This window comes from Pongo pygmaeus, chromosome 22 (genome assembly GCF_028885625.2).
Source record: "Pongo pygmaeus isolate AG05252 chromosome 22, NHGRI_mPonPyg2-v2.0_pri, whole genome shotgun sequence".
Classification (NCBI taxonomy): Eukaryota; Metazoa; Chordata; class Mammalia; order Primates; family Hominidae; genus Pongo; species Pongo pygmaeus.
The window spans coordinates 42,934,039-42,951,431 of NC_072395.2; the positions used below are offsets into that span (position 1 = coordinate 42,934,039).

Sequence of the window (17,393 nt, forward strand, 5' to 3'; positions counted from 1 at the left end):
GTCTGGCGTGCTCTGTGCCCCTCTCAGATGGATAGGAAATGTTCTGCTCCCACGGCGTTCCAGCTGCGGGGAACTTGGCAAGATTATCTTTTAGGCTGTCAGACTAAATACATCACAGAGATGTCACTTATCCTCCAGCACTGTGAGGTCACAGGGAATACTTTGTTGACGTCCTCAGCTCCACCTGAGTCAGGACACAGATCATTTCTGCCCTTGGCTCTCGAACCCATCTGAGAGTTTATTATTCCCCTGTGCCCCAGTCCCCAGGAACTGGACTAGGGAGTGGCCACCAGCCTACTCCCAGGGACACACTAAACTCTGCTAAACTCTAAACTCTGCTCCTTATTATTATACCTTCATCCGAGGAAATCATTTTATACTCTTAATCTTAAAGATAACCATGTTATTCTTGGCCCGTGATCTCCTAAGAATCTGTGCTTTTTATACTTAAAAGCCAATAACTTTCTTTACATTTCTGAATTCCATAGTTTCATCTCTTCTCTGGGGGAAGAGGGGATGCATAGCAGTTAAACCCTCAAACCATTGTACTGTATGTATACTGTTTTTTGATCATTCCTCAAGGTATTATTAAATAACAACTTAGTCCTGTTGTTGAATTCTTGATTTCTGCATGTTAACTATGTGACTTTGGCCAAGTCAGATAACCTTGTATGTCTCAGTTCTTCTACTTGGCATGTTGTGGTAACGATATCTACACTTTACAGCACATGGTGGTTACAAAGATCAAAACAGTTTAACAAAATGCTTTTAAATATAGCAAGATTTTTTACAAATGAAAAAGATTATTGGTGTGCATTTAATTAAATTTGTAAACTACAAAAGTATTACTCTCTTAAAACGTCTTCAACCATGTGTGATTAAATAATATTTTGTGGTGTTAACTATTTTTCTATTTTCTGATGTTAACTATTTTTCTCTCCTTATATTCTCCCTCTTTCCCTGGTCCCCATTCCAGAAGGTGGTCAGCGAAGCATTTCACTGAGTATGTAGAAAAATGGAAGACAAAAGCAGCCTTGAAGAGTTTTAGCCTATACATTTGCTTCTGAAAACCTCTATGAAATTGCACAAGGTTTTTGACAGTGGCGAAGCAGAAGAAGGGTTACAGAGGCGACATTAGAAACATTTTATTGGGAAGTAGCCATTTTCTTTACCACTGCTTGTGGATAGCTGGTAACCAGGTCAGCAGGTAAGGTTCCTGGCGATGACTCTGGAGAATGGTACCATAGACCATCTCAACACCAGCTATATTGGTATTTTCCAAAGTTCCCCAAGCAATTCTAATATACAGCCAAGGTTGAAATCTACTGGTTCAAGCAGCCCAGAACAAAAGTCTCAAAAAAAAAAAAATGCCAAGTATGGCAGAATTGACAGAGCTAAGAAGCCTACAAAGACTCTGTGGGCAGATAAAATAGACATCTTCTCGAATACCTGCAGGGACTGATGACCATGGACTGACCCTGGAAACCACCATGGAACACTGCTTAGTCCTGCATAAGATCCTAACAACTGTATAATGTGTGGGGAAGTACTCAAGAAGTTGAACTTCAGTTAAATTTTAGAAAATAAAGATAAATTTTGTGCACGCCGGGGTTTGTAGTAGGAAATGTGCATTCTTAATGCATCTTTAAATTCATGGAAAATTAGTAAAATTTATTGTTGGTGTAATTGGAAAAATACTACAGCAGAGTGGAGCAGGGAAAAATAATCTTTCCAAAGCTACACATTGATTAATGGAAAGGCAAGCAACAAAAAACTTAGTTCCTGAAATGTTACCACATATTCAATAACTAATATTATCTTATAATTGCACCAAGTGTTATACCTTTTTACTCTTTGATCCTCTGGTTAGCAGAATAACATACTTCCCCATTTAGGCTGAGGAATCCATTCTTGTAAAGCTGATTACTTCTAGGTGAGCCAAAAGGTAAGAAAAATGATTCTATGACAACTTATTTGTCTGTAAAAGAAAAATGACTCTTTTCCGACATACGCAATATTAGGCCTTTCTGAATCAAGTCTGATTAAAAAAATCAATCTTAGGAAAAATTCATCTTAATCACTATTTTTCTTATTTTTATTGCTAACCTTTGAAGATATTTACCCTTGTGTGATCTTATCATTTAATATTACCAGTGTTTTAAATACAGTTTTATATTACCAGGGGCTTCACCTACTGACGTCTTGCTGGTGGTTTGTAGAACGGAGTGAAGGTTGAATATTAACATCCAGGCTTGAGGTATCCCTGATTTAATGTTTCAGAGTTACTAAGTGATCTTGTGAGGACAGAAATTTATTCTAATTGACTCCACAGCTAAATATATCAAGATCATTGTAATCTATTCTATTTTATTTTATTACAATAAGGATGAAGATGCAATAAATATTTGGTGAGCAAATTAAAGCTTCTCATTGCAATTATATACTCAAAATTAAATACATTTTTATTACAAAATAAGCACAATATTTGAAGAGTTAAAACTGAACATGTAAACACTGATTTATTCACAAGATGTAAAAGCTATTCAGAAGCACCCCATGGGGTGATCTTGCCTCATAAACACTCCCCACTCACTCTCACCCCACACGACCCACCACACTTTTAACCCTGATATTGATATGGGAAATGAAGAACTGAGAAAATCATGTGTGTAATTCAAGCAAAACAAAAATGCCTTCACCATACCTATTTGTTTAGTAGAGAATACAAAAAAGGAATTTATCTTAGCCTGACTAATTGTCTGAATCACTACCTTGATTCTTCGAATTGCTTAGCATGTTTATACCTGTGCAATGACTAAAGAATAAAACAAAGAAAAGAAACCATTCCCTTCAATGCCCAAACTGCAATTCTCTAATTGGGACCGTATAACCTCTAGATAAGAATTGAGTGTTAATAGCCTCCCCTTGATGTGTCTTATCAAGATAGATGCTTCTGTTTGTTTGATGTGCGGATGATAGGCTATGAAAAATGTTAGTTTTCATTTATAAATTATTTTCCTTTAAACAGTAATTCTAGGCGAGTTTAACTGTATAAATTAGAGATCTTAAAATCTGTCTTCTTAATTGTTCTAAGAGAAATCAGAGCTCCCTTTTCACTCAAGTGTCTAATTTTTATTGTGTGAGTTCCTAAAGGAAGAAAGCCTTTCATTAGATGGACATTTTCATATTTTGACGAATTCAGCTAAAAATTATTGTTTGATATCTACAATTTTCCATGATAATCTTTTTAAAAAGGTCACCATTTAGTTGTTAGCATGTAGTACAAGAAACAATGTAGAGGAAAAATAATAGGTTACATTTCAGAATAGGTATATGTTTTATTGTTATAGAATATCAATTTCAACTTTAGATTCTTATCAGATAATATATGATGGTCAAAAAGTAGTAGTCCATCATTGTACACTTGCTAATGATTATGGGTATACTTGAATTTAGAATATGAAAATTGGAGCAGCGATTGAGTCCAACAATAGTCAATGCATTTAATACACCTGAAGTCAGAATGTCCAAGTAAGTCATTTTCATTCCTACCACCAGTAACAAACTGAAACTTTCATATCAATTTAAATCTAGACATAAAGCAAGTTCTCCTGCCTTACATACTTACAGTTTCTAGCAGGACTTTATAAAAAACATTGACCATAGTCCATACTTGGAGCCAAAAGGAGGCATTAGACATAACTGGTGGAGGTCTTACTAAGCATTGTCATTGTTTCTTTGCTTATCTGTGTGTGGCACACAGTAGCCAGGCACTGGATATCTGTACCCTTGCTTCTTTCTGTTGCAGCAGCAAAATCCACAAAGCAGACCCCCTCCAATGAAGAGGACAGCAGTGCTTGCCCAGCCAAGGAAAAGTGCTGCTCCCAGCTCTCGTTTCTGACCTATGTGGATGGCTGGATTGTAGAAATCTCTGATGATTATGTTGGCTGTCCAGCTCACCGGAATCAGAACGAAGATGCCCGTCAGGATGAAGAGGACTCCTGAAGTTCCCAGAAGGTATGCTCTGACCCTCTCGTTAGAGCCTGTGCACTGGACCTGCTTCATGCCACAGATGCCAATAAGCAGGGCGATCAAGGAGAGAGCAACAGCCACACACATGAGGGCCCGGGCTGTTTCCAGGGCAGGCGACAGAGCCAACAAGGAACTATAGAACTTGCATTGCAACCGGACCCTGGCTTGTCGGATGCAGTTCATCCAAAGCCCTTCCCAGAGCCTCTCAAAGACAATAATGTTGCTGCCAACAAAAGCTGATACTCTCCACTGAGGCAGAAGGGTTGTGGCAAGAGTCCCTACCATGCCAAGGAACCCAAGAACCAGCCCAGCAATTTGCAAGGGATAAAATGCCATTGCCTTTACTTTGAAGACTGGTTCAATTCGGAGTGGTAGAAGATGCTCAAGATGTAGAACGTGGAAGGCTCTTGAGTCTAGAGAAGTCTTTGATGATATTCTCCTTGGCTGCTGCCCATAACGTTTTAGTCCAAATCAGTAGCTGTGACTGAACTTGGCCTAACTAGAAGTACCTGTTGTAAATGCATGTTGCCTTTTCTCACACACATTCATTTCTGTATGGATTATTTACTAGTCACATATAATTGTTTCCCAGCCAATAAGAAGGTAGCTAGGGGTGTGTCAAGAAATACTGCATTCAAGTTTAGGATTTCTCGTATTATTACTGCCTTAGCAATGCTGTAATTAACTGTCAAAGTTTCTATTGTGGATTGCTAATTACAGAGCTGAAACTTCCTGTGTAAAAAATCACTCTGATATAAAAGTATAAATATATGTGTTAAGACACAGCTGAAGACAATGCCAAAACCTTGTGAGTTTATTGGGGAGTAATTAAAAAACATTTTGGACTTTAAACTATTAGTTTATTCTAGTGTAAGCCACTTTTCCTTAAGATGGTAATCAATTCTGGCTTTAATAAAGTTGCCTCAATAGGGAGAAATGTTTAGGTATTAGTTTCAAGACACACGAAAACTGTTGATACTTAGGAGGAGCCCTAAGCAAGAAATTAACGTTTCATAGTTTATTCTTAAGATCCAGAAAAGAAGAAAATAGAGAAGTACTCCTTATAATTAATTTGAATGAACTGTTAATTATTACATTAACTGTTAAGTAACACCTCTCTCTCTATTGAAGTAATGTTTAGTATGGAAACTTTCATTCAATGTTTCTTCAATGGCAGCTCGAAATATATCACATTTATTAAAGCCAAACACATACCTTTCATTTTTATGGAACAATATAAAAGTGGCCCTTGAAATAAGCTATGCAGTCACTTAAAATTTAGACGCTAGAGAACATTTTAGTGCTGGAAGTTATCTTCAAGGCCATCAAACTTAAGACCCTTATTTGCCAGATGAATGGGAGGTGTGCAAAGTGTTTGGCTGAGACAAGCCATGTGGTAACTGATCCAGGAGTAAACCCAGCTCTGTAACTCTCTATGCTTACGTCCTCTGTCTAGTCTGATTCAAAAATAGGAAGGAGAGATGCTTTTTCTAATCTTTTCATATAAGTGGGACTAAACCTAGTGGAAATGTAACACTATCCTTTCTATAGTTTTTCAAATGGTTTTCAAAGGAAGAAAAATTCAACTGAGATTATTTCAAAATTCAAGTCAAGTTGTAGCTTTTGACTGCTGCTTTCTTGCCACTCCCTAGAGGCAGTGGGGGGCTTCATGTGGGAGAAGTGGACCCTTTTCTTTTTTCTTTTACATCCCACTGGCAAGGGATCTATTGTAAGGATGAAAACGTCTCCAAAGCAAGCACGCCAACCACACTCCAGGTGGGAGACATTACAATTTGCAAAATATCCTCCATTTCAGTCAATTACAGGCCAAAGATTTAATGGGTGGTCCAATGACATCCAGATTTAAAGAGTCCACTCACTGAATTAATGAATGTGAAAATCATTGAGTTTTCAAAATGATTGGTCTGAGAACTCCCTCTCTAAGGAATGTGAATCATTGAACAAACAGATGACTTCTGTTCGTTAACAGTTTCCCAACACCGGATTGGATGAAGGGTTTCCTTGGCCCTTTGTTCATGGTTACTGAGACATAGGCTTAACCATTCCCTCCCTGACAGGATTTTCCAGCATTACTCTGATTTGTTACTTCTGGGTCCTCTTCCTCGTTCCAGTTCCTCTTCCTCATTCTACTTCAGTTTTATTCCTATGTTCATTTTGTCCTGGAAGTTTCCAGTGTTTTTTTCCAATTATTTGCTTTCTCATCGGCTAGAGCATATTATCTGTATTATAAGTGAGAACACACGTTTGTTTAAGATATGGAGATACCTCCTAAATATAAAAATAATCTGAGGCTGGGTACAGTGGTTCACGTCTATAATCCCAACACTTTGAGAGGCTGAAGCAGGAGGATTTTTTGAGCCCAGGAGTTTGAGACCAGCCTAGGCAAATAGTGACATCATGTTTCTACAAAAAAATAAAAATTAGCTGGAGGTGGTGGCAAACACCTGCAATCCCAGCTACTCGGAAGGCTGAGGTGGGAGGATCGCTTCAGCCTGGGAGATCAAAACTGCAGTGAGTTGTGATTGCTTTACTGCACTCCAGCCTGGGCAACAGAGTGAGACCATATTCCCAACTCCCAAGAAATGAATAACCTGAAAAACATAAATAACATAGGAGCTCTTGGTCTTTGCCTCTCACTGACAAAGCCAATTGTTAAAAACGTTTTAACCTTCTCCCCTTTGTATTTAGGGGAAGATACCACTTTCTTCTCCAACCTTTCTATGAATCTTATCCCCTTCTACCTCCTCAGTGGGACTTGCTCTATTGATCATTCCCACCTTTCATTGTACTGACATCTTCTCCCTCTCTCTGAGGTGTCCCTTAGAAAATAAACACACTCAATTTTGTTCTATTTTAAAACTCCATCTTGGTACAGATACATCATGGAATACTATGCAGCCATATACAATAATTACATCCTGTCGTTTATAGCAACATAGATGCAGCTGGAGGCCATTATCCTAAGTGAATTAATACAGGAACAGAAAACCAAATTTCACATGTTCTCACTTATAAGTGGGAGCTAAACATCAGGTACTTGTAGAGATAAAGATGGCAACAACAGACACTGGGGACTACTAGAGAGGGAAGGGAAGAGGGAGAAAAGGGTTGAAGAGCCAACAATTGGGTACTATGCTCACTGTCTGGGTGATGGGATCATTCACACCCAGATCTCAGCATCAGTAAACGACTTACACATGTGCAACCTCCACCTCCAGGGTTCAAATGATTCTCCTGCCTCAGCCTCCGTAGTAGCTGGGACTACAGATTTTACTCTGTAAAATGAAAGTTGAAATTATAAAAATGTAAGAGAAATGAATAAAAATAATAAAATAAAATAAAATTTCATCTTGCCAGATCTGTATTCCTTGCCACATATCTCTACACATCTTTTGGTCCTCTCTCACATTTCCCACTGCTATACACATTGAAATCTGCCTTTAGTCATCATGCTACCCACAAACACCTTCCTAAAAATGTTATAGACTTCTTGGACATCCTAAGTATTATCTTTACCAAAACGCTTCCATATTTCTGCTTATTGATATTTCAGTAAAGGTCACAACAAACCACTGTCTTCTAATGAGAGACAGTGAAGGGCATGTGCTCTGGAGAGAGATTTGGTTCAGTCTTGGCTTGATGCCTTAGCCATCCATCTCAGGCATGTTTCTGAATCCCCCCAAAAGTGCCTGTTCTACAAAATCAGGATAATAATAACATCAAATTCACAGGGCTGCCTTGAAGATTAAATGGAATGTGTGCAAAGAACCTGGTCCTGAGCAAACACCCAGGAAAAGTTTTCTGTTAATATTTGTCTTATTTGTTTTTGTTGTATTATTGTCCTTATTACTTCTCTGCATACGCATTCTCACTCTTCTTTCTGTAGGTGCCCTTCACTATGATTGTTTTGTTTGTTTTCTTCCAGACTTCCTGATATACCTCAGTACTCTTCTCATTCGGCACACTCTCCCTAAGGCACCTCACCTATGTCTGCACAGCATTACCTACCTCCTCTCAGGCTGTAATTTCTGAATCTGTTGTCTTTAGCCCATGCCTGTTTCTGTTTGTGAACCTCAGCTCATTTTTCTCTATTATTCTTTAATAAATATATGCCTAGAGTGGACACTGTGGTGTTCCACCCAGATGTCTTTTTCAGCTGCTTAGAGTGCTGTGGGCAGAACACCCTCAGCTCTCAGCCTCATTCAGGTATTACCTGGAAATAGGCATGTCACTCAAATTATTCCCCATTCATAGATGTAGCCCATATCCAGTGACTCATCAATATGGTCCTGACCGCTAGCCCTGTTAGCCCCATGGGATTAACACTCAGGGGCTATTCTAGCTCCAGAGCTCACTGTGTGGTCAGATAAGGCCTTCATTAGCCCTGCATCCCAACTAAACTTCTCTATATGGCCAATCCTCTTCCTTACCCTCTTTTCGTAAGGTGTTGATCACATAATGCACACTAATCTCTGCCTCAGAGTCTTATGCTCAGGGAACCCAACCATTGACTGACACCTTACTCAAATGGATTAAATATGTTTTCTGTTCTATGCTGTGTCTTAGTTCAGCCCTTTGACATTCCTCATCTGTACCATTTCAAGAATGTCTTACCTAACTTCCTTGCCTCTGCCCTTTCTTACTACTTTCTGATTCATTTTCTATTGAAGAACCATAAAACCTTGTGGAATCAAACTCTGTACATGCCACCACCTTACTTAAAATTTTTCATTATTTCTCTGTTGCCTATACAATAAGATCCAAATTCCTTAGCATGATGCAAGAGACCAATTTTTGAATGACCCTTGCCCAACTTTAAAACTTAGCCTCTGACCATGACTCCATTCCATGTCTTCACGGAGCTTACATTTTAGTGAGCATGATAAATACTAAACATGCAATTGCCAAAATACGTATTATTAAAAATTAAGGTATAGCTATGGCTAGAAAATATATGGTATAAACAGAAATGATTTTAATTTTAACTAAGTGTTCTCTAATGAAGGAAGGGCATTCTGATAAAACAATATTTAAACTGCAACCTGAAGCTTGAGTAGGAATTAGCCAGATAATTCAACAAAGAGTGAGAGAAAGAGAATTCTGGGCACAAGAGACCATCTGGGTAAAGGCACCGCAGGCAAAGAGAATTTGGGTCTAATGCAAGTGGAAGACCAAGCCAGAGGAGGGTGAGAGAATTGAGATGAGGTTGCAAATGTAGACAAGGTCCAGATATGCAAGCAATGTGAGCCATGTAATAATCTTCTAAGAGCAATGCAAAGCCAGTTAAAGATTTTCGGCATGGGACTCACACAATGAAGACTCAAGTCTGCTTAAAAACAAAACAAAAGCCCACGTGCCGTGGTTCACGCCTGTAATCCCAGCACTTTGGGAGGCTGAGGCGGGCAGATCACGAGGTCAGGAGTTCAAGACCAGCCTGACCAACATGGTGAAACCCTATCTCTACTAAAAATATGAAAATTAGCCGGCTGTGGTGGCACATGCTTGTAATCCTAGCTATTCAGGAGGCTGAGGCAGGAGAATCACTTGAACCCGGGAGGCGGTGGTTGCAGTGAGCCAAGATCACAGCACTGCACTCCAGCCTGGGTGACAGCAAGACTCTGTACCAAAAACAAACAAACAAACAAACAAACAAAAAAAACACACACACACACACACAGAGAAAACACCAACCACCAAAACAATATGGCTATTTTGGAGAAATTAATTAGAGAGAACAAAATCGAATGCGAAGAAACCATTTAGAAGGTTATTGCCATAGTCCAAGTGAAAGATGATGAGAGATGATAGAAGCTGGATTAGAGTAGGGGCAATGTAGGAGTGGATGGCTTTACACTATGTAGAGGAGCTACAGTTGATGAAGGTGGGTGATGGACTGGAGGTAGGGGAAGGTTTCAGAGATGCCTGTTGTATTGCTGACATGAGCATCGTTGTACTCGATGCATTTACCATGACGTGAGACACTGAAGGTTGAGTGACCTTTTAGAAAAAGATTAAGGGTTCACTGTTTGGATGTGAAGTCTGAGCTGCCTGTGAGCCATACCAGAAAATAATTTATAGGAATTAGATGTTTTGGAGCACTTAGGGATAATCTGGGCTGTACACATATGCAAGAATCCATAACCTCCATCCTGTCCATAAATTATCTCTGATAAGATCACAATCAGTGAGACAAATATGCTAATAAGAGCTGCTGACTAATGGTATTTTTATGTCCTCCTGAGACTTGTACTGAGGTCTTAGGGAATCTAATGTACGTTGAGGCATTTTTTTGCTTTCCTCTGAAAAAATGTGTTAGTTTTACTTTCAGCATAAGCTTGAAATGAATAGAAGTAGAGGTATAACATCCGAATGAAAAAATTAGGACACAAAGCATCCCCCTCTTGCCTTGTCTCCCCTTTCAGGGGTTCCAAACCAGAAAATATTAAAACATTCTCACAACTTACTGTATGTCTATTTTGTTTTTATTTGTTTGTTTCTTTTTTGGAGATAGAGTCTCATTCTGTCACCCAGGCTGTAGTGTAGTGGCACAATCTCGGCTCACTGCAAACTCCACCTCCCAGGTTCAAGCGATTCTCCTGTTTCAGCCTCCTGAGTAGCTGAAATTACAGGTGCCCACCACCACGGCCAGCTAATTTTTGTATTTTTAGTTGAGACGGGGTTTCGCTATGTTGGCCAGGCTGGTCTTGAACTCCTGACCTCAGGTGATCTGTCCACCTCGGACTTCCAAAGTGCAGGGATTACAGGCGTGAGCCACTGCACCCAGCCTGTGTGTCTATTTTGAAAGAGAATGCCCTGTCTCCCACAGTAACCAGTTGAAATTTTAACAAATACAAATGAGTCAAAAAAGCTTTAACTAGATGCCCATTAGGCTGATTTGAAGTTGTATTTAAGTATATTTATGCATACACACATACACACATCCCTACTCTGTTATTGCTCATTGTATTGTTGACTTTCATATATCTGTTCCCTCTACCTAAATTACCTTCTCAATTCCCTCTTCATGTCAACACATGCACATTGCCCACTTAATACTTATTCATTCTCCTTTGGATTTTGGTACAAATTTAGTTACAAGAGAAACTTGCCCTGAATTCTCAGATCATAAAAGCTTCAACAAAATCCCAATCCCTGCCATTTTTTCAGTCTTTCATAGTACTATGCATTTTCCTTCACAGCATTTTTTCACAAGTTCTATATAAATATACATTTCCATTCATATTTATTTAAGTCATTTCCCATCTGGAGTACAGATTCTATAAGAACAGAGACTTGTGTCCATTGTCTAGTCCTATTCTATTCTAATCTATCCCGTTCTATTACCATTCTATTCCCAGTGCAGATCATGAATTCCCTGATCCATAGTTGATGTCCAAGAAATATTGTTTGAATGAATAATGAAATAATTGATCAATACAGTGTTTATTTATCTGGGCCATCCTTTAATTTAAGGTTCCATGTTTAATTATATTTTCCTAAATTATACATTTTCAGTTTGAGTACTTTTCTACATCAGTAAAGACTGGATTTATATAATGAAATATTATCTTGTTGGTTCCTTTTTAAAAAACAACAGCAGTTTTGTATTCCAGAAATGCATTCAGGGGTGACCTAAAACCATCTAAATAAAATTTAATACCACCACCCACTCAATCAAATTTATCCCATTAACTCATACTGTGACCTCAAATTTCAACTATTTTAAGTCTACTTGCAAATCAGCATTGCAAATACACTTTTCTGTGAAACCAATCCGGAAAATCCAGAGTCCACTCCAGGCAAAGCGAATGTATTAATTGTATGTGTTTTTACCTCTGTGCACAGATTTGAGTATATACTATAGAAATCTTTGAATTTATCCTTCTCCTTCTCTTCTTCTTCCTTTTTTTTTTCTGCATTTCAAATAGCTGCCAAAATAAGAAGACTAGTGAAAAAAAAGACAGCTTGTGATTCATGAAAAGAAAATGAGGATTTTGGTGACAGAGTAAAACAAAGCTAGGCAATAAAAGATAAAAATGGCATGAGGTTTGTTCACAAAATAAATGCCACATTTGCTAAACATTAGCCATGAATTTGCCTGTAAAGATTTTAGGAGCAAGGCAGAGGGTCTGTGCAACAAAAACCCATTTTTTTTCAGGAGTTGTATAACTCTTCATGCCTCTGACACTAGAAAGAAATTTCTTTCATTGTGGAATACAATGAGCAACATTTTTATAGTAAATAAAGTTGTCACATTTGCCCTGGTGTTTCTTATTTTACTGGAGCCCAGAGAATGTGGTCCAGGTGTTCAGGTCTTAAACATTTATATCAGTGGTTCTCAGCCCTGACTTCATATTGGAATCACCTTTGGGACCTTTGAAACTATAGCAATGCCTGGGCCCCACCCCAGACCTATTAAACCAGAACCTGGAGGTGGGGCTCTGGAATCAGCATTTTTATTTTTGTTTTTGTTTTGTTTTGTTATAGTTGCATCAGTATTTACAAAGCACCCCCTGCGATACTAACATGCAGACTGGAATCAGAAGCACTCTTTTGAGTTTCTATTCCACTGGTTCTCAGTTTTGGCTTTTAATTGGAATTATATAGAGAGGCTTATTAAAACTTATCAGGTTCCACATCAAACCAATGAAATCAAAATAGCTAAAGATGGGATGAGGCACCAGGTTTTTTTTTTTTTTTTTTAAGTGTCTTAGATGATTCTAGTGGGCAGCTGGGGTTGAGACCCCTGACCTATAGTGACTAGATGGATTGTATATCCTTAAGGCAATTTTGCATGACTATGGTTTGTTATGGTTTGTCCCAGTAAAACTTCTAAGGCTTAAGGGTAACTTTGAAGTTATACCCTTTGAGAAGAACCTAGAGTGTAAAGATGGTAAATTTAACCATTAATGGTTAGATTCAGTTTTATGTGAGTAGGTGGTAAAAAAGCTCTGAAATAAAAGAATTCTATTGAATTCTATAGAATTCGCTGCTCTTACGTTATTTTTAAAAAACGGGGAAGGCATGACATTTATCAATTATAATTAAAAACATTTTAACTGGGGCATTAGCAAAGTGCTTCTCAACTGTGAGTGATGTTCAAATAGCTTAGAAAAACAAGTTTTTTAGAAACATATTTATGATATATTACTTCAACTATTTTCAGATAAAAACATGGTATAAACTTTCAAAAACCATAAAACCAAAACAATTATAAATACTAACAAATGGTACATGCAATAATATTTAAATTATTAATGTTAATTCTATTTGGTAGATAATCCTGAGCTTTTTTAAAATTAAATTCTGGATATTAGATTCACTAGAAGAAAGATGTCTTTTCATAATTTGTCCTCTACTTCTCATTTTTTATTTATTAGATTTCAAGTGTGGTATACCATTGTTTGAAGCAATCATTTATTACTGCCATTTTTTTCTTTTTAACAATGAGATTGTCCTTAATGTGATTCAATATTCTGATGAGCCAAAACATCTGAGTCATGCCTCTAAGTAAAATACAAGCAAATTAAAAAATACTGTTCTTTGTTGCATATTTACTTCTACACTTACTACTAATGCACAAAGTTCAGATCTGCTCCTTATATTTGATCCGAATATGAGAAAAGTGCAGAAAGATTTTTTTTTTCATTTTGTATTGTCTATTTCTGTATATTGTAAAGACTCAATACCTTACTAACTGGCTTTGTGAGTAACTCTACATATGTACAGGATCACATGACCATATTTGACCTTTATTTTGTTACATAACTTAGTAAACTAAAGATTAATTTTAAATATACTTATATTGCAAGTTCTTACCTCAAAAAATCATATTGTGTAAATAACAAAAATAATGTAACCAGTAACCACGTTATGCAGACCAAATGTACTTATTTTAAAATTTAGACAGGTCAACCTGAAAGAAATCAGATACATATCAAGAACATTCAATGTGCAACATTTTTATTTCAGTGAATAACTTGGGTCAATGTGATTATTAACACACTGCTAAATCCAGAACATGGATTCATACAGCAGTAGGAAGTATAGTTTTCATTCAGATAATCCAAAGTAACTAAAAACTCTAACTGAGTAGATGTGTCTCTCTAAATATTTTGGAGACTTCCAGGTTCCTACAGATATCAGTTTAAAAGATGCCAAGTTGTCTTTCTAACCCTCTGTTCCTGCTTTTGCATAAATGAATTAAATGAGATAAATAACGTAAGTAAGTTAACTAGGTGAAAACAATAAATATATTTTCCATATACTAATTTTATAGTCAAAAATTGATCAAAATATGTTTGTTTAATAATTGTTTTTATGACATTCCTTTAAGGTAACCTAAATAGTCAATTTTATTATACTTTAATACTTTATACAGACTTTATTTTTAGAATGGCTTTAGTTTTGCAAAAATTAAGATAGTACAGAGTGTTCTTTTTTTTTCTGAGATGGAGTCTTGCTCTGTCGCCCAGTCTGGTGTGCAATGGCATGATCTTGGCTCACTACAACCTCCACCTCCTGGGTTCAGGTGATTCTCCTGCCTCAGCATCCCAAGTAGCTGGGATTACAGGCACGTGCCACCCAACCTAGCTAATTTTTGTATTTTTAGTAGAGACAGGGTTTCACCATGTTGGCCAGGCTGGTCTTGAACTCCTAACCTCAGGTGATCCGCTCACCTCGGCCTCCCAAGGTGCTGGGATTACAGGCCTGAGCCACCTCTCCCAGCCTGCCTAGTACAGAGTGTTCTTATACCCCACACTCACTTTCCCTTATTACTCACTGTAGATTGAAATAGGGCATTTCTCACAATAAATAAACCAATATTCATACTTTGTTATTAACTGAAGCTCATAATTTATTCAGACTTTTTAGTTTTTAGCTAATGTCCTTTGTTTATTGCAGGATCCTATCCAGAGTGCCAAATTACCTTTGTCATGTCTCCTTCCTTAGGTTTCTCTTGTCTGTGACAGTTTCTCAGATTTTCCATTTTTGATGACCTTGACAGTTGAGGAGTACTACCCAGTTATTTTGTAGGGTGACCTTCTATTGGAATCTGTTTGATGTTTCTCTCATAATTAGACTAAGAGTACGAATTTGGGGAAAGAAGATCACAGAGATAAAGTACCATTTTCATCATGTCATATCGAGTACATACTATCGATATGATTTATGACTATTGGTGCTGACCTCGTTCATCTGGCTGAGGTAGGGTTCGCCAGATTTCTCCACTGTTAAGTTACTCTCTTCCACTTTCCATACTGTACTCTTCAAAAAGAACTTACTATACACAGCACACACTTAACGAGTGGAGTATAACTGCTTGGAATTTTTTTGCGTATGAGATCTTTTATCCCCCATTTATTAATTTATTCAATCACTTCATTACATCAGAATGGATTCATGACCTATGTTTTATTCTTTGAGTTGTAATCCCAAACCACTTTGTTTTCTTGCTCAAATTGTTCTAGCTTTGGCCACTGGAAGTTCTCTTTCAGTTGTTTTCTTTTTTCTTTGTGGAGACAGGGTCTCACTTTGTCACCCAGGCTGGAGTGCAGTGGCAGGAACACAGCTCACTGCAGCCTTGACCTCCCAGGCTCAAGTGATCCTCTCGCCTCAGCCCCCAAGTAGCTGGGCCTATAGGCACCGTCCACCATGCCTGGCTAATTTTTGTATTTTTTGTAGGGACAGGGTTTTGCCATGTTGCCTAGGCTGGTGTCAAGCTCCTGCGCTCAATCAGTTCTCCTGCCTTGGCCTCCCAAGATGCTGGTATTATTAGGCGTGAGCTACGGCGCCTGGCCTCAGTTGTTTTCTAAGTGCCTTTAAAATAGCACTTCCTTTCTTTATAGCACTACAAAATGCCCCATGTTCATCTTTTGCATTTCTTGACCCAGCCCCCAAATCAACCATTTCTCCATTATTTTAATCCACTCTGCTAACATAGCAAAGAAATATATGCATGCCTACTAAGCTGTGCATACACACAAGCACACATATTCAAACACATTTAGACCCCAAATCCTTGCAATTATTGGTTTACTGACTTTGTAAGCACAATGAGAATAGATGCCTTGAACTTATTATCTGATGTCTTTCTAGCAACAGACAAAATACCAGGCATATAAATTAGTGCAAGACTGCTGTACAGTTTATTGGATAAATAAATAAAGGAATAGTCTATTTCTGTTAATTATATACTATGACTTTTTAAAATTTCATTAAATATCTTTCTATGAGATATTTTTTAGGGCTGAGTATCAGTCTATTACATCACTCTTTATTAGTATAAGCATTAAAGATAAAATACATAAAGCACCTGGTTCAATGCTGAACTAATAGGATGTACACAAGAAAATCCTTTATCCAATCTCCTGTAGCTTGTTTCTAATATTTAAATTATTTAAATTGTCTTTTGAGCCATTCTGATTATTTTCTTGCACTTGTAATTATCAGACCAAATAACACATAATACAAATACTATACAAAATGTTGGTATATATTTTTAATTGCTTTATTCCAGCAGTTGTTTGAAAGTATCCAAATACTCTGTTTCTTCACCATCACTGTTATGATACAATGAAAAACTTTCAATTTAACAAGTGAAATATTATATTTTCTCATTGTTAGAAATGACATTTCTTTGCTTACTGGCGAGGCAAAACTACTATTTTTCATGTCTCTTCAACGTATTCATTTTCTTTGATCATTTTTGCTTTTGACATATATGCTTTAAAATTACTGATAGTAACTCTTTACATAGCAGAAATAAGAATATGAAATCTAAATCCACGTAAATAGCTTTATTTGTTGTCTGCCTTTTAATTTTATTTTTGCTTTCTTTTGATATACAAACTTCATACAGTATTTAGATAATACTGATGTATTACAGTAAAATCAGTTAATATTTTCCGTTATGCTTTCTATTTTTCTTGAATTCCTCTGTACATTCTTCTATAACTATTCTAGTTCTCAGGAAGATCTGTCCATATAAATTTTAATGCATGATGTGAGAAGAGGAATTCATTCTCTTTTTCACATTTTTTAGTTTTTATCTATGCCTTTTATTTATCAATACTTTTTATTGAAAAAGCTATTGTCTTACTTTTTTTCAACACATTGTCTTTGTTATATACTCTAGTAAGCAGAATAGCGGTTCCCCAAAGATGTTCACATCTTAATCCCTGGAACTTGTGACTGTGTTAGTTATACAACGAAGAAGAATTATGTCTGAAGGTGAACTTCAGTGACTGCAGATGACCTTAAGATAGGGAGATCGTCCTAGATCAGCGGGATAGATCTGAAGTAATCAAGAGGATCCTTAACGTGGGAGGCGGAAGGGG

The 17,393-nt window shown here is 37.3% G+C and overlaps 1 protein-coding gene across 1 annotated transcript; it reads right to left on the minus strand.

The window, feature by feature from the left end:
• Positions 1–3,318: 3,318 nt before the first annotated feature.
• On the minus strand, positions 3,319–4,556 carry CLDN17 (claudin 17). The gene has a single exon (XM_054468964.2). It carries the CDS (start codon positions 4,366–4,368, stop codon positions 3,718–3,720), a length of 651 nt encoding a protein of 216 aa, XP_054324939.1. The 5' UTR covers positions 4,369–4,556; the 3' UTR covers positions 3,319–3,717.
• Positions 4,557–17,393: the final 12,837 nt, after the last annotated feature.